The sequence below is a fragment of the Telmatherina bonti genome (assembly GCF_933228915.1).
Source record: "Telmatherina bonti genome assembly, chromosome: 16".
Taxonomy (NCBI): domain Eukaryota; kingdom Metazoa; phylum Chordata; class Actinopteri; order Atheriniformes; family Telmatherinidae; genus Telmatherina; species Telmatherina bonti.
Genome location: NC_136614.1, coordinates 14870809 through 14888945, shown reverse-complemented (window position 1 = coordinate 14888945; position 18137 = coordinate 14870809). Strand labels below are relative to the sequence as shown.

Sequence of the window (18137 nt, the reverse complement as noted above, 5' to 3'; positions counted from 1 at the left end):
TTGGAAAAAGGAGGTGTGCATTTTAACCTTCTACCTCTCTGTCTGAACAGATATTCTACATCTAATGCTTTCTTCTTTTCACATTCATGGCTTCTCAGCAAATCACCAGGAACAACTTGTTAGCTGCACTGTACCGCATAGTTTTATTTGTAAGAAACAAAAGGAACCCCCCCGACAGTCTTTACTGAGAGAACTTTACCAAAATGTTGGGATAAAAAAATGCCATTGGACTATTTTCTGTTTTGGAAAAACAAAGTCATTCCTGCTATCAGAATAAAGAGAAATAATCTGAGTCAAGGGCTGCACGGTGGACCAGTAGTTAGCACGGCAAGAAGGTCTCTGGTTCAATCCTCAGCTGAGGCGAGGCTTGGTCAGTGGCCTTTCTGTGTGGAGTTTGCATGTTCTCCCCGTGTATGCGTGGGTTCTCTCCAGGTACTCCGGCTTCCTCCCACCATCCGAAGACATGCATGTTAGGTTCATTGGTTACTCTAACTTGCCTATAGGAGTGAGTGGTTGATTGTCTCTGTGTGGCCCTGCGACGGACTGGCGAGCTGTCCAGGGTGTACCCTGCCTTTCGCCCAAAGACTACTGGGATAGGCTCCAGCTTCCCCACGACCCTTCATCGGATTAATCGGTTAGGATAATGAATGAATGAATGAATGAAATTGAGTTAAACAAGTGAAACACAGAAGTCTGAGATTCATGTTGTCAACAACTTTATGTCGTCGATGAATGAAAGTTGTGGCTGTTGAATGTGCATCAAGGTAGAAAACAAAACTTTAAGAAGACTTTATGTTTTTGCGATGATGGCACAAGAATATGAAATGTCTCCATGTCTCTAAATGCCTTGTTATATCGCTATTAGCTGCTCCTGCAATCTGAATAAGACCTCAGCAGCAGCTGCGAAATCTGCTTGTATTTCATTCTAACTTTCTTCTCAGTCGCTCTTCAGCTTGATTTATGCACCCAAGCAAATATATTTACTTAGAAAAGTGAATGATTGGCCTTGAAATGAAGCTTGCAACTTCTTGGCGTCGTCAGAAATCGCATAAATCAGCAAATAAGAGCATTTTCAACCAAACATTGACGTTTAGTCTTCACATCACATTACATAATGCAGATACAATACATTAACGTCCTCTTTTTCAGGAGTGTTGCTCCTTTTCTATAAACTCCAACATTTAAATAAATGTGACTAAATCAGAGAGCAGAAGGAGTCGAGAGAGTGTTTCTGAAGGAACCAAGAGAATTCCCCCAACCCGCTTCTGGTTAAAGGGTCTAATATTAAGCAGGCCATAAATATTTCACTGCTCTTTTCTGCAGTCCTGTGAGTCCTTGTGCAGCATCTGCTGGTCCTTATCAGCGGGGTAAATTTACGAGCCCCTACGGCTGAGCATGCTGGGTATGAAACAAGTGCCTGCTCTTCAAATCTCTATTTGAGGAAGGGGTCAAATGAGAAAATGTTATCTGTTTCATTAACGTGCTCACAGGACAGAACTCTGATCACTGTAGAAGAAATGTCATCTTAAATTATGTCTTTTAATCTAGAGTATCCATGGTAACCGGCAGCATGAAGGTAACCCGAGCATCGTATCTCATCTTTCAGACTGTTCATCGCATGAAAAAAAGGAAGCACAGCACTTGCACTTTCCTTCATATTCATGTTCAGAGTTGAAAATGAGAGCGAAGGATCTGGGCTGAATGAAAGGGAGCAATCCATTGTGGGTGTTCTATCTTAACCTTATCAAAGGTTAAATAAGGACTGCCAAGCATGAACAGGAAAAGCAAGACCTACAGTATGCTGCGTCATCAACTTGTCCAACGGGTTAAAATCACAACCAAGCATGCAGGAGTGTGTGTGTGTGTGTGTGTGTGTGTGTGTGTGTGTGTGTGTGTGTGTGTGTGTGTGTGTGTGTGTGCCTCTCTGAACTATGTATTTCCAGCTAGTTTTGGAAGTATCTGTCACTCATCCCACTTTTCTTAATAGCAGTGTGTCAAACAGACCAGCATGTGCTGGGTGAAATCTAAGCACTCCACATGAGAAAACACAGATGCATACGGTACTATCAGCAGAGCAGAGCACCAGGGTAAGACAGAGCTGCACCTCCGTGGCTGCAGGTCTCCTTTTATCGCAGCGGAAACACTCTTTCCACACGTACTTCATGGCTTATTCAGCTGCAGGAAATCTGGGTAGAAAAGTGGAGAACTTAAAACCCAAAATACAGATTTCTTAGATTTTTAAGAATAAATTGTTTTAGAATTGATTAAAGTTTGAAAAAATAAATAAATAAATTGAATTAATTATAATAAAATAAAGTTGTCAGGAAACAACGGGGGGAAAAAATTGTTTTGACATGAAAGGTCAAGTATAAAATTTGTTTGGTACCCATGAAGTTTAGGTCATGAACAGAGTGTTGCTAGGCAACAGTTAAACTGGCTTTTTACATTTTCTGCTGTTAGAAACCCAGTGGTTTCTAAGTGCCTTGCCCAAGGCCACAAATACAATGAGATGTGCTGGTTACACACAAGAACTGTGCTTTTAATTTTGAAGGAAATTTGACCATTTGGATTCTTTTGATTGTCAGTGATTTGATCAGTCTGCCTTAAGTCAGGCGATCTAATGGAAAATATTAATAACTATATTGCTAAAATCAATAAAAGTGTTTTTTTTAAAACACCATTGACAAAGCAGAAAAAGTTGCAAAAAACCTGAGAATGAAGTCTGTTAAAGATGCGGATATGGTAGACGGTGACATTTCCCTACAAATATTTCTTCACTTAATCTGCAACACAGGTTTTGTTTTTACATTTCCTTTTGTCTTTTCATTCACAGAATCAGCTTAGATTTCTACATGTCACCTCATCTGGTTTGTTATCGCTACGGCTAATTTGGCCACAAATTGTTATTAATAAAACTGGTTTTGTTTTCCACAATCTTTCCCATTTTCTGCTTCATCTCATTGAGTTATGACTTATTGCTTAATCTTACTTCTTCTTCTTCTTCTTCTTCTTCTATGGCGTTATCAGTATTTTGCCTTTATGGCTGCACTTTGTTAACGCCACACTGCTTTGATGCTTTTGAGTCATGATCAGCATAGAAGCACCGAACCTGTGCTGGAAAAGCTACATTCCACTTTTGACAGGGACAGTGTAAGGTTGTGCTTTATCCGTTCCTACCATCATATTTTAAATAGGAGTAAGAATTTCTCTCAGCTGGCACACAGGTCTTTATTTGAAAGGTAAACAATGTAAGCTGGCAAGTGAGGTTATGCAAGGAGGATGTCTTCTATCTGTGCTGAAAGAATCTAGATTTGTTATTTGGATGTACCTTTTGCTTTGTCACTGCATGCTACCTGCTGCTCTGCTGTTGCAAAGTGAATAGGAACGAAAAGATTCCAACATGTATGAATATATCAACATTTCAAGACAAGAGGGCTTAAAAATACAGGTAAGCAAACAATGCTTGTTGTAAATCCCAAGAAAGAAAGTTTAATTCCAATCTGCAATGTCAATGCTACGCACAAATCACCCACTAAAATGTGCTCCATCTTAACTGACAGATGCTCATCAGTAAACCGGACTTTCACATCCTTCAACAACACCTTGTCTCATGTTCTGGGGTTAAAACTCCCCAACAAACAAAATCAAAAGATGAAGCTCAGACAAAAAGGTCAGCAGAGGATGTAAGTAAAACACTGAGGCTGTAATCAACAACCTGTAATACCTTCTAGGTTGTTTATTTCCAGCAGCATCCGTGTTACATCTCTGCTAATCTTTTACATGCTCTTCAACAACCAAGATGGTTGGAGGAGAAGAGGAAGAAAGTCTCAAGATGAGATGGAACGGGAGGTTTGAGTTTGGCACGACTAAACAGTTATTTTTCTTTCTCTTTCTTCTTTTCCTCATCATTTGGTTTCTCTAAGTTTTCCTCTGTTTGGTTACAGATAAGCAATGCAGTTTCATGATTAGTCCTTGGTGCTAAAGCTCAAGTTTATCATCAGGCTCTGCATTTAAACGCTGCATTAAAACATTACAACCAGTCCTTATGGGAAACATCATGCACACAACTGTTAAGGTTTGCAGATTTGTTTTCAAACTAGAAGCATAAATGGCAAAACCTGCTTCAATTAAACAACATGGTGTTGGTCACAATTTAATGCACAAACCTATTTGGGATGGAAATAAAAAGTAACTTTCCAGATTGATTGTTAAAAACAGCCTGTAAGCACTGGATCATGATATCCATCTGCATCATACTTTGTCCTGATATAACCCACTCAAATACCTATAATTACTCCAGCGTTTTGCTTGATCATCACAATGCACTAATGGGCTTGCTAACAGGAATATTCTAGTCACTGGTGCCAGTTAGAGGCATTTGTAGCTCAGGGGGAAGAGTGGTGGACAGGAAACAAGTTCTGTCAATGATGCTGAACTCTAGAGGTCACAAACAGAGATCGTTAATTATTCAAAGCCCCCCTTTAAAGGACATATGTGTTTGAATTAACCCACAAGGGACATAAACTGCTATTAAACAGTACTGTTTATATATGCTCTTGATATTTCATCTGTTCAGTGGAAAACATAGATTTTACTAAAATGTTTAGGATTCTGCATCCCATAACCGGAGAAAAATGAAAAACAACAGAAAACATCAGCAAAGGAGCATCATGTCATCAGAGTGGGGAGATAGTCGTTAGAGATTGATTAAAAAAAATATTAAAATCAGCATGCCTCAACCTTGACCCATCCCTGTCTCCACCAACCCCCCCTCCCACCCCCGAATCGCACCAGCAGACACATGCAGAGAGTCCCCCAAAAGATGCTTGAAGATAAAAGAGAATCGACCCGTCAGCCGTATGTACAGAGACTGCAGATCTGAAAGGAGAAAAGCCATGAAAAATGGATGAGAGAAGAAATCCACTTCACCTCCCCCCTAGAGGCTGGCAAACCCCCCACAGCGCTCCCACTCATAATCCTCTCTCCTCCTGCACACACACTCCTCTCTCTTTGCCTCACACACATGCATGCGGTGAATGCAAACAGGAAGACAAGGTAGGCACACAGTGCCCGAGGCCCTCTGGTAGGTGTTGGGATTCAGGAGATGCATCGCTTTGCTGCTAATATTAGTCTTATGTGACATTATAGATATTATCTAAGACTGGTGAGAGGAAGCAAGAGTTCCTAAAGGAGAAAATCTGAAATTATTTGAGAGATTTTCACTTTGTTGCTTCGATTTTCAGACACAAGGATAATTTTTTAGAGTAACACTGATTGTATTAAAATCCTCTAAAGACTCACTCAGGCTTTGAGAGATGCTCAATAAAATGCATTAGTCATTCTGGAGAGGCTGATATTAGAGGATCATTAAGGTCTAAATGCATTAAAAAACAACTATTTTCACATGATAACAGTTCTGTTTACCAAACGGCTAAATTCTACATTAGTTCATCCATTCGTTGTTGAAATATTTCGCTCCGGACCTTTGTGGACTGACAGCATACAAACACATATGGTCTTACACATTGTTCCCTCACCCCCCCAAAGCCCTTTACCGAGTGTGATCCAACTTAAGGCCCTCACATGTACTTGTGACAGCGTGTGAAACGTTCCAGTCAAAGCGTCTGCAGCGGCTCAGGATATCTGCAGCCTCCTTCAAGGCCTATCTGACAGGCTGGCAGTCGACTGATGAGAGGGAGACTGTGACATGGAGGGAGGGGGGGGTGCTGCTGTCACACTGATTGGCAGCTTCTGTATGTTGTCCTCGCCGCACAGGAAGAAAGAGAGGTGCTTCGTGTTGACTTGTAAATGTCTTTTACCTGAAGTTGCAGGAAACTTGTTGCAGAAGTTCCAGGTGCCGTATGTCTGCGTTGTGTTGATGATGATGTATTGCTTTAAGCAATTAAAAGCAGTGCTGTAACAGTGATGTTCAAACAGCCGGTCAAAATATCTTTAACTAGAAAATTATCTGATCTGCGAAAGAATGAAGCTTTTTAACTTTTTTGCAACCAGCTGGGGGTCTCCCAGGGCTTATTTTCATCATTCTCCCTGAAAATGACTTGTAGTTGTGTGAAATTCATGCTGCATGCATTTCTCTCACTGTTTTGTTCATCTTCATTTTTTTTGTCAATAAAACAATCTTATATGAACTGATTAACGGCGTCTTCCCTCCCCTCTACAAGTAAAATCTTCCCCACACCACTAGCTGCAAAACAACCCAACATGACTGATCCACCCTCCTACTGGACTCAGAAAGAGCACTTCTGTTCATTTTGCCTGAACAGAAGGCAAAATGCCTGAAAATACCTGAAAAAAAGGTATTACTGCACATCCCTAAAGTTTGCAATATCTTTTTTTTGGAGTTGAAAAGTACCACTGACTTCCCTTTATGATTCATTTTCTACGTTTTGACCTCCATTATTTCAGTTGTTTGCTTCTTATTTACATGATAAATGTAATGTCCACCTGAAAATGCTTTACTCTGATGGAGGAGTTCAACTTTTTTTGCCTACTCTACTTTGATAACACCAAGGATGCTTTTTAAGACCAAAAGCAAAAAAACAAACAAAAAAAAAACAAAAAAAAACACTTTTGCTAATCTAGTGGTATAGCTGGTATTTGACAAAAGTATGTGACTTTTTTTTTATCAGCTTATTTGGCTGTGATGCTTTTACTGACCTAATATGTGAAATATTGGTGAAGAAATGACAGATAGGTGATATAGATGGAGGAATTAAACAACTGGGTCAGAGAAGACGTGGACTTGCTGCTGTGGATTTTACTTTATAGGATGAAACATTTCATCATGTTTATTTAAAACTCAGTAAAAACGGCAAACCAGCCAGTCAGATTGGTAGTACTTTAATGGGATTTTATACATCCACGTTAAGTGGTTATAAAAGTCTAAATCAGAAAGGTGAAGAGTGTATTTTTAACAAATAATATAAAACAGAACGTACTTCCTTCTGCACGACTGATTACGCATGTTTGATAAAGTTACTGAGTGTTGCAGTAGAGGGCGCTCTGGGCTGCTGCATGTCGACCTGCAAGAGCTGTTTTATGGATGCACTTTTTCCTTAATCTGCAACAAAAACAGCTGACTTTCTGTCAGATCAGATCAAATTTGCATGACTTTGTCACCATAACACATCACAACGGCCAAACGTGATTTGAAACAGCAGTGCATAAAAGTATATATGTCTATCTATCTACATCTATTTATATATGTATACATGTATATATGTTTACATCTATCTATCTATCTAGATAGATATATACATATGTATATATAGATATACATATATATGTATATATAGATAAACATATATATATATATATATATATATATATATATATATATACACACATATATATATAGATAAACATATATATATATATATATATATATATATATATATACATATATATATATATATATATACACATATACATATATATATATACATATATATACATATACATATATATATATACATACATATATATACATATACATATATATATATATATATACATATATATATATATATACATACATACATATATATATATATATACATACATACATACATATATATATATATATATATATGTATATATGTACATATATATATATATATATATATATACGTATATATATATATATATATATATATATATATATATATATATATATATATATATATATATATGTGTGTGTGTGTGTATATGTATGTGTGTGTGTGTGTGTGAAATGCACTCAATTTGTGGTACTAATTCTAAAAGTTGTAGTGTGAAAATTCACAGCTAAATGTTGAGAGTATAGTAATCCTGGCAGCAGAAAGCATTCATCCAGTTTCGTCTCTGGGCCTAATTAAGACAGTAATTAAATGCAGTGCAACGCCGATAAGGTCCCAGTCTGAAACAGGCTAATGGCTGTGTTCATTATAAAGCCTTGGCGGCTGCGTTTAATTAAAGTCGAGCCCTGCTTTGTTCGCGCGCTGTAATGCGGTTTGTCATGATGAAGCCCAACAGTAAGCCAGCAGAATTCAAGTTCTGGAAGGAGGCGGAGGAGGGTGAAAAGGAGTGAGTGAGAGAAAGAGAGAGAAATAGAGATAGAGAGGGTGGGGTGGGGGTGAGATGGGGGGGGTTATTATACTATTGTCCGCCCCCTTAATCCGGTTGGCTCAGAGACTGCCCGCAGGCCAATTTGTCAGTGGTGTGTGGAGCTGCCAATCAAAGCAGACATCCTCTCTTCAGGCTGTGGCTGTGAAACATCTCAGTTGCTGTGTGGAGTGATTTGACGGAGGGACACTCCTGTACATGGACCATCAGTGCGCCGCAATCCGCCCGCCCGCTCACACACACACGCGCATGTAATGCCTCGGTGAACTCGGCACGGCGGAGAGGACACACATGTGATTATTTTTATTTTGCATGTCAGAAGAGAAGGAACTAGTCGCCGGGTCCGCGGCTGTTTGTCTTTTCTTATTGCTTCAACTCCCCCCCCCCCCCCCACCCCCCCTCCACCACCCTTCATGTCACTCTAATTAATCGGAGGCATGTGGAATCGCACCAGGATTAGGAATTGCCTCTCAATAGTGTGCCTGCTGTTGACGTTGTGGACGAAGGTAAGCAGGATCTTATTTTTTTCATTGCTAGTATTTACTCTAATTCTGGAAAATGAGTGTTTAAAATAGAAATTGGGAAAAGTTGGTGGGCGTGGGCAGATGTATTTGCTTTCCGGCGTTGCATATTCGCACCAAATTAATCGATAATTGAATTACGTAGCCTTCAGTTGTGGAGCATGTGATCGTGTTACCATGACAAGACTGAAGTCTAAGGAGCTGGTTCATGATATTCTCCATTTTGGTTTAGTTCTAAATTTCATGCGTTTCTTTTGCTTTTATTTTTTATATTTTCTTTAAGGGAGAAATTAGGCCTGAGCCAAACAAGTTGTAAGTTGCATCTCATATGAGGCTGTGGTGGTTAACGTGGTCCTGTCTGAGTAACCTGCTTGTCTAAAATCCCAGCATGCATGCTGTAGTGAGCCAAACAAGTTGTAAGTTGCGTCGCATCAATTGGCTGCTGCGGGGATAATTTGCTCGAGCGCGTTCACGTGCTCCATTCATGGTGCAATGAATTGTTTGTTCTTTTTTTTTTTTTTTTTTTTTTTTTTTTTTTGTGCACGTCAATCTAAACTCAGAAGTCTTTTGTTTTTAAATCAAACTTTGACCCTATTTGGCCACTTGGTCCATCTTTACGCATAAAATTACGCACAACAAACCGTGTTGTATTCAATCCCAGCTTTTAACTGACGGCCTTATTTATTTAATTTAATTGATAACTTCTTCTTTCCAGGTGTCCCAGTCAACTGGTTATTTCGAGCTGCAGCTGATCTCCTTGGAGAATGTAAACGGCGAGTTGGCAACTGGGGAGTGCTGCGACGGCTCCAGGAGCTCCCCGGACCTTCGCTGCACGCGAGACGAGTGCGACACTTACCTGAAAGTGTGCCTGAAGGAGTACCAGATGGACGTCACCACGACGGGCCCCTGCACGTTTGGTGCTGGATCTACGCACGTTCTGGGTGGAAATACGTTTTCTTTTAAGAACAACAAGAACAGCGCGAATAAAATCGATGAAGCTGGCAAGATTTTGATCCCTTTCCAGTTTGCGTGGCCGGTGAGTGCAGTTTCATCTTTCAGCTCAGCCAACAAGAGTATTTCTGAACATATTTTGTCAGAGTACTTAAAATGTGTACAATTTGGTGTTTTACTGTCTGTACACACCTGCTTTTTTCCCCTCTCAATGTTGTCTTTAGCAACATCCAACACTGAGGATTCACCAGTTATCTGCCAGCTGTTTTCTTAATTTAGTCAGCAGGAGTTTTAAACCCTCAAGGTCAGTGTTTAAGGAAGCAAATTTAAACATTTGAGAACTTGTAATGGTAATATGTTGACATTTATGTACTCATGAGAACAGATGCAAATTATTACCTTCATAGTATAACTGCTTAAGCCCTATATGAAGGATTTAAAGGCACTGATGCAGTCAGTCAGCAATATTAGGAGAGTGCAGTTAGATGTAGAAATATAGCCATGTATAACTTGTGCAATAATGTTATGAGGCTGACAAAATCAGTCGTTTTTGAAACTTCTGACACCTTTGTGTCTTGAACTAGTGTTACAGTTTTAAATACATAAGCTTCTCTTTACTGGAGATCAATACCACACTCGGACCAGAATTTCCTACCAGTTTATGGTGTCAGAGCTCTCATTACTTGGATTGTTTTGGGTCTCCTGCATGCTTTTTATTTTTTGCAGCTGGGATAGACGTCTGTAAATGTGGGTGTTTAGCATCCTGTCCTTACGAGAATTGACACACATCGAGGCTAAATGGTTGCATGCTTCACAAGGATCCGGTAGCAGCTACAGTGTTTTGCAGTGTCATGTGGGTCATCTTTTAACATTGCCCTGATATATGAGGATGGCTTTGTTCCAGTTCACCAGCTTGCACCTGTCAAGGCCATGATGGGGTGATTAGAGTGGGAAAAACGCTTTGATATGTAGATCCTGAGGATGGAACTTCAGTTTTGCACATAGAAGCTTTTCATTCTACATTGCTGATTCTTGAAGGTTTTTCTAAGAAGATTTTGCCATTTTGAGCGTTCTCATTTCCTAAAGGGTGATTCGAGCTATAACTATTTTAAGAAGACTACATCCACAAGGAATGCAGCCACTTTTATTCAAAGCAGGTTTAAACTGACAGGCTTTTACATGTGTGAGCGAAGAGGATGAGGCTGATTGTAGGTGTTAGACGCTTCAATTAATTCTCTGTTAGAATAAGTGACATTATCCTGTGTGCTTGAAGCAAAGGATGCCTGCGGGCATCGATTCTCGGAGCACTGCTGGCTGGTTTTGACACCCCCACCCCTCCCTTTTCTCCTACATGCTCCTCTCCTGCTGTGGGTGCCAGGTGGCCCCTGTTGGACCCTTTAGGGCAATTAAGCTTGTGCGACTGCAGATGAATTATAGCTGATGAAGTAAGGTGAAGAAAAAGAAGTAGAGAGAAGAAAAAATAAATCTGAAGCACCCTGTGTGTTTGTGTTGAACACATTAAGATTTTAGTAACCGCTATTTATAGTTCTCAATATCAATTATTGTAGTTTTCAAAGGTTTTTTGCTGTTTTGAATCTTGATATGAGTTCTGATTTGAAATCAGGTAATCAATCTCTTTGGGTGTTTGAACATCTGAGGATGCCCAACTTTCTTTCTTGACAATCAGTCTGTAAGAGAAGCATTAAAAAATGGTAAAAGGTGCCATTTTTCCACAGAATTGGGGGATATTTTAAAGGAGCAAGGCTTTCCTTTAGACCATCGGGTGTCTTACCGCCTGAACGCCTCATTTCTTTGAGTTTAGCACTTTGGTCACATCGCACGGAAACAAAACCAGCGAGAGGCTCTCGCCCGACTCCTTACGGACACCTAGAGGCAGAGGTGAAGAAGGCTGTTCTGGTGCGTTGTCCTCCTGTTAAGTGCCTGAGTTGATAACGGTGCACTATTCCAGTGCCAGATGTCACAACAAGCCTGCGGGGTCACTGGCTGTGGCGTTGTTGCTCTCCTCGCTGAAGAAACAAAGATGCAGTGTACTATTGGCCGTGTCATCTGGCCCACTGCCCACTTTGAGCCCAGTGGAAACCAGCAAGAGCTAGACTCTTAAGTCATCTTGAACCAGACTTCAGCAATAGAATGAAAGCGAAACCGTAGAAGAACTATTTTGCGTTAATCTGATAGATTTTGACTGTTGACCTTTTGTTAGGTGACAAGTGTGGGTTGTCTTTTTATTTAATCTGACAGGATGCATTTCTGTCTGGGGAAAGCTGTCACCATTTTATTTTGTAGACATTCTGCACAGGTGTGATGAAGGCGCTAAAATTTGTTTATTTATTTAATTTAAAATCAAACAACTTTTCCAGAAAGTCAGAAGGAAGCAGTGAATTAAAAACAGAGCGATGAAAATACCAGCTAATTTTTCTCATCGGTAAATCTGCCAATTCACTGCTCGCTCGTCATCTTAGTGTAACGTTATCCAGCAAGACTGTGATGAGGATCATCCATCCTGGTAACCTGTGTAAAGAGACTGCCTCTTTCTTCCTCAGCTTATCTGAGTCAACACGTACAATGTAGTTGCAGCGCCATGATAGCTGGTTTTAAGTTAACCACTGACTCTGGATTACCATGTTAACATGTCTGCAAACTATTCAGCGTGTTCCTGCAGGATGAATTTACAATAAATTGTCCCATCTGCTGCTGCTTCTTGCAGCTCCTGCCAGTCAGATCTTTTTTTTTTTTTTTTAATGCTAAGAATTATGTCAAATGTCCATTTGCCTGGGAAGTGGCGATTATTTGCATTTGTAAACATACGCATGGAATATTACTCGCCTCCTTTTTTTTCCTATTTTTTTTTTCGATGTGTTGGAAACTCCTCATTATGCAAATGGTTCACTAAGGTCTTGCATGCAGCTGCTCACCAAGAAAAGTCCTGAGGGACAGACAATGTTATATTTATTTGCTTTAACAAAACTGGAGGGAAGCAGAAGACAGGTGAGACAGAGGATGGGGAACATAAAAGGAGATGACACTTGCTGAGAATCAAGAGCGCTCCCCTGTTTGGACTTCATCTCATTGCAGTTTGCGTGGCATCATTAAACCAGCTGCCCTTTACAAATGTTTGTTCTTCTCTTAGTGCTCACATTACGCATGTTACATCTGGTTTTTCAACTTAAAACACAAAAATAAGCTGGTGTCGTACACATTTTCCACTTTTAGACTGTAAATTTTGACAGAAGGCAATCTGTTACCTCAGTCCCCATGAAAGGCTTTTAGCACTGTTGGTCTGTTCCAGTAAAAAATTTTTTTTTTTTTTTTTTTTTTTTTTTTTTTTTTTTACGTTGTTGCAGCTTCAAACCATCCAAATGCTTGAAAGAAATGGCTGTTCATGTTTACATGACCTGTATGCAGCATGTCCTGTCTTTTTTGTTTTTAAGGAATAGTTCAGTGTTTTAAGCAGCATTTTGTAAGGTTTGGTTCCACCTAGTGGTGAAGTTGTAGATTGCACCAAATTTAAATGTTACTGTCTTGCTTGGTATTTTTATCTTTTAACGGGATTCAGATTGGAGAGCATTACAAACGTACAACCGTTTTGCTCTTTATGACTTGCATCTCATTTTAACTTCAACCCAGTCATGCTCATCTGGCATTTACTGCAGATTATTCTGAGATGAAAAGAAAAACTAGCTTTTACTCCAAGTGTTTTAAGAAGCAGAATTTAAGTTGAATTGATCAGATGTCAGCTGAGCCTTGGCGTGCTCCACGGAATGGATGTCGATCAGTAACACAGTTCAGCAGGCAGCTGACCACGTTACGGCCTCGTTCGTCTGGTCTGATTGAGTTTCCATTTAGTTGGCTAGTGCTGTGTGTGCACTTCAGGAGAGTGAATGGAGGAGAGAAACACATCTTACCTCCATTTGATCACTAATGAGATTGCCGATGGAATTTCTCTGCCTCTCTCTTCTCGTTCCCACCCAGCCCTCCAGCTGCATCAGCCGGACGTCCGTTTGATGTGAGCCTGTGTGTAACCGTATCTTCTCCGGATTTGGCTAATGTATCAGACCTCCGTTCTCACTCCGCTAGTAACTGGATGCAGCTAGTCGGCCAGGACTGAAGTTGATCTGCAAGCATTTTCATCATCACAAAGCAGAATTTGCTCGTTGTGTCATAATTTTTTTTTTTTTTTTTTTTTTTTACAGGAAGTGTACAGGAAGTGTCTGTGTGAGGTGGGTTTCTTTGGCCTGCTGATGCATTCTCTTGGCTTGTAGTTGCTATCACGTTGCCGATCATCTCAACAATGACGAGCATAGGCTCTCATTCACATTTCAACAACATGCTTATCTGCTCCGACCCGCTGAAGATTGTTGTTGTTGGAGGAATCCCAAACTATTTGAATGGTTTTGGCTTGTGCCCCGGTCATGTTTATATCGCACACATAAAACAGCTTTTTAAAATCTATTTACCTATCCGCTGTCAAGCATTTTCTTTCCTGGACTTAATGAACAGAAACTACTCTGAATCTGTATATGTAAACAAGTCGAGGTGAAGCGTATGACTCAGATTTTTCCTTGTTTCATGTGCACAGTTTGGAATATTCTGTCCTTAGGGGGTTAATGGTCTCAGTCTGCATGTGAACACAACATATGTAATGATAGTGGTAATGTGAGGGGGAGGGGTTGAACCTTGCCCCGTTTAAATGTTATCATGTTTAATGCCACTAAAATAATTGAACACGATCATTTTACTTTGGACCATTTGTGAAAAAGAGAGGAGCAATAAGCATCCAGCTTTGGGCTGGGGTTGGGACAAAATATTCCCAAACATCTCCACCATTTTGACTCAGGAAAACTTGTTTATGTCGGACCAAACTGAGCTAAATATGAAGAAGTGAGGCAAATGTTTTATCTCTTATTGTATTTATTCCCTCCTCGGCCTCTGTTCTGCCTCAGACTGCAGTTAGTTATGTTTTACATGCACAGAGCCAAAGGCTAATGCACGCTGCCATGGTTAGCCACACCTGATACGGAGCGTGTCAGAGCTGTTGCTAGGAGACATCTGCATAGGCCTCTAGTAAACAATTATCCTCCCTATGTGGCTCTCCCCATCCATCCTCCTCATGTCCCAGCGCTGCTTTGTCGAAAACCACTCACACCAGTCTCACCTGTGTTTGAGCTCAGCTCTGTATTGATTATGCAATTAGTCGGTCAGGCTGAACTCCCAAGGTGAAATGACAGCCTGTTATGAGAGCTCTCCTTTTTCCAGAAGGTGGTAGTTTACAGATTTACTACCTTGTCTTTACTCTCTGAACCCCCCCCAAAAAAAAAAAAATTAACACACAAACACACATCTTAATAATTAATAACAATAATAATTCTGTAAATCCTACATGCTGCTTTTTAATGCATCTAGGTAGCCTTCATTTTGTTCTTTACAATGTTAAAGAGCTTTTGATAATTGTTTTGTTTTCAAGAAATGTGACATTTTTTAGATTACCAGAGGAAAACAAATGGAGCTTAGCCTACTGAAAGCTGAATTATGTTGAACTGACAAAGGGTCTGTTAGTGAGAGAAATAATCTAGATGATTCCACCCACTTAGTGCTGTTTTTCCCTTTTGGTTTTTAGCTCTGTATCTTCCTCTCCTCCACAACCTACAAGCCAAGTCTCTTATTTAATGTTGTGAATAAACTATAGAAATTTTCTGCAGTCTTAGTTTAAGAAGTTGAAAGCCATTCTGCATTCTGAGGAAAGGTTTGAGCAAGATGAAAAGGTGTTAGGCTGGTTTACGTCCTGCAAGGATTTGGTAAAAGCTGTACTACCCGTATAGAATTGTTAGTTGAAAAGTTTTGTGTTGATTTAAAAGGAGCTCTGTGCGTCATCTGCAGGCATTTAATTAATATAGTTTTGCCTCTACTTTGCAGTAATGCAGTTATGTAGCTTTTCTTATGCAAACTGAGAACTTGACTGTGAAAATGTAAAGTATAGATTTGGTGGAAGCAAAAAAAAAAAAAAAAAAAAATAAAACTTGCTGTCAAGACTAGATGATGAGCTGTCAAAGCCACCAGCTCATGCAGAGCTCATAAAGAAAATAATTCTCACTTCTGCTCCCCGCTCTGGTTTCTTCCCCACAGACAGTGCACAGTGTGTGTGTAAGGCTTGTGTAGTCCTACCCATCATTGCAAGTGTAACTGTTGTTCATCAACAGAGATGCAGTGTAGTATTGACTGTGTGATCTGGGCAGCTTCCCTGTGGATGCTTGTGTGGACTGAGCTATCATTACCATCTGACTCTGACCACATTCTTGATATTAAATGGATCAGTGTTAATGTTGGGAGGAGGCAGCAGGGATTTCCTCAGAATGCTTTGTGATTTTTCCACAAGGCACACGGTGTACAAAAGGAATAAACAGCTTCTGCCTAATGAGTGTTTTCCTACTTTATGCCTGATGAAGATGATGCTGTTTGAGTTTCTTTTAACTATAATTTGGCACATCTTTGAGGTCACCAAATCAGCTGTTTCATTGAGTAAAGTTCTCATTCCTTGCTCGAATTAGTTACAAGGCCATACTTGATGAAATCCATTTCATTTCTGACCTCATTCTCATGATTCAGGCTTTCTATGCCTTTGTGTTTGTTGGCTGTCCCAGTGACTTTCTTCTAAATTTGGACGTATTTCTGTCTGAGCCAAAATGCACCAGAGTCCCTCTTGTACTGTCCTCCTTACCTAGATAACAGTCGAAGCTGCCGGTCAGGCCATATCGTTAACAACTGTTGAGAGATATCCTGGTTGTCTTTAAAGAGCATCGCCTACAGTTTGCATCGTTTTGATCCACTAAACCATGTGATTCGGTTTTGTTTGAAGAATCCTTGCTATAAGTTGACAATGGAGCCTGTTGGAAGCAGGCTTGCAACTATCAGAGCACAATCTATTACATGTCTCATCTTTAAAAGAGGCATCTGAACCATGTCTGTTAGCATGCTACCAGCAGAAACAACGGACTGGATGCATCCTGTTATCTCACTGTATGAAAACCACTTAATTTGTCTCAGCCATTAACCAGCATTCAAACTGTGCTGCCATTGAGACTTTTCAGACTGGATTTTGATAATTGTTGGTAAATACAGACCAGTAAAACTGCACCTGCTTCATCCAGGTGGCAGGTTTCTGGTATCTTGTCATTTCTACTTAATGACTGGCTGATATGGGACATTAGGATATTTTGTTGTTTGATCTCAATCAGTCTTAATCATGACATTGCTGGTTTATTTTGTAATTCTTTCAAAGCTATGATAGTGACTGTGAAGAGCTTCATGTGCTTCTGTATAACTGTTGACTAAGCTGACATTGTTTTCACTGTCAAAAATACAAATTGTTTTGCTTGAGTGTTATTTTGGATTGTTTGGAAGCTCTGGATCGGAACATAAGATAAAGGCTTTTGCAGCTTTTTGGTTGCACATATTCTCTCTTCGTTTCTTCTGTTTCCTTCGTGAAGCTGCAGGCAAGTTGTTTTGGTTTGTTTTCCACCAACTGGTGGACTGTAAGTGAGCTGCCAAAGGACACGCACTAAAATGTCTTGAGTTTATTACTGAAGCTGACACATGCACAATGCTTTTGGATTGTGCAGGGAATTCATTGAAAATATTTAGTTGCTTCTAAAGTTCTGGCGGGATGCATCGGGGGTGTCCAGCTCTGGTCCTCGAGGTCCACAATCCTCCAGCTTTTCCACATATCCCTGCTCCAACATGACTCAAATCAATGAACCACTGAAAAGAACTTCATTGGTTGTTTAATTGATTTATTGTTTTCTAGTTGTGTTGGAGCAAGGATACAGAGAAAACCTGCAGGACAGCTGCCCAGATGATCAACTTTGGACACCCCTGGTCTACATTTAATTGTAACTAAAATCACAGCTGAAGTACCAAACCCATTTGAGTCTGGTTGAGCCTATACATACAAGGGTGGTCTGATTTTCAACATTTTCTGGGTATATAGTACTGTCTTTCATTTTCAGAGACTGTAAGGATGTTGTGGGTTTATTTTGGTCATCCTGTTTAAGGTTTGCTTGCTAAATCATTTCCTAGAGATGTGTAATGACTTGTTGGTCAGGTAGAAGAATACTATCATCCCAAAATAAATCAATGTCTTTAAATCCATTGTGATACCTCAAACTCTCTCAAATACAGCAGTTATTATATTAGATACAAACGAGGCACGCAAGCATGCTGTCCCAGTTATCGGTCAGACACACTCAGATATGAAGAACCGTTGAATTTGGTCATCAGTACAGACACCAAGCTTTGATTCAGTGTTATCTAGACTTGAGGCCCTGATATGAACATAGATTCACTGCTGCTTTCAACATATACTGCACAACTGTGGAGCCAAATGGATGCAGAGCAGAAAGTTGCCTGCCTCTGCGTGTGCATTTCCGTTGCTGCTCGTGGGTTTGCATCCCCTGCCTCTTGTTAAACGAATGGTGTGCAGGTGCTAGAGGCTCCTTGTGGGGGTAATTAAAGCATGTCATTACTTGG

The 18137-nt window shown here is 40.0% G+C and overlaps 1 protein-coding gene across 2 annotated transcripts in view; it reads left to right on the top strand.

The window, feature by feature from the left end:
• The first annotated feature begins 8299 nt into the window (after nt 1-8299).
• Nucleotides 8300-18137, top strand: part of jag2b (jagged canonical Notch ligand 2b) — a 45894-nt gene continuing 36056 nt past the window's right edge. For both annotated transcript variants that reach the window (XM_079256023.1, XM_079256022.1), the window contains exons 1-2: nt 8300-8630; nt 9361-9681. In XM_079256023.1, coding sequence (XP_079112149.1) covers nt 8562-8630; nt 9361-9681 — 390 coding nt within the window. In that variant the 5' untranslated portion in view covers nt 8300-8561. The remainder of the gene's footprint in view (nt 8631-9360; nt 9682-18137) is intronic.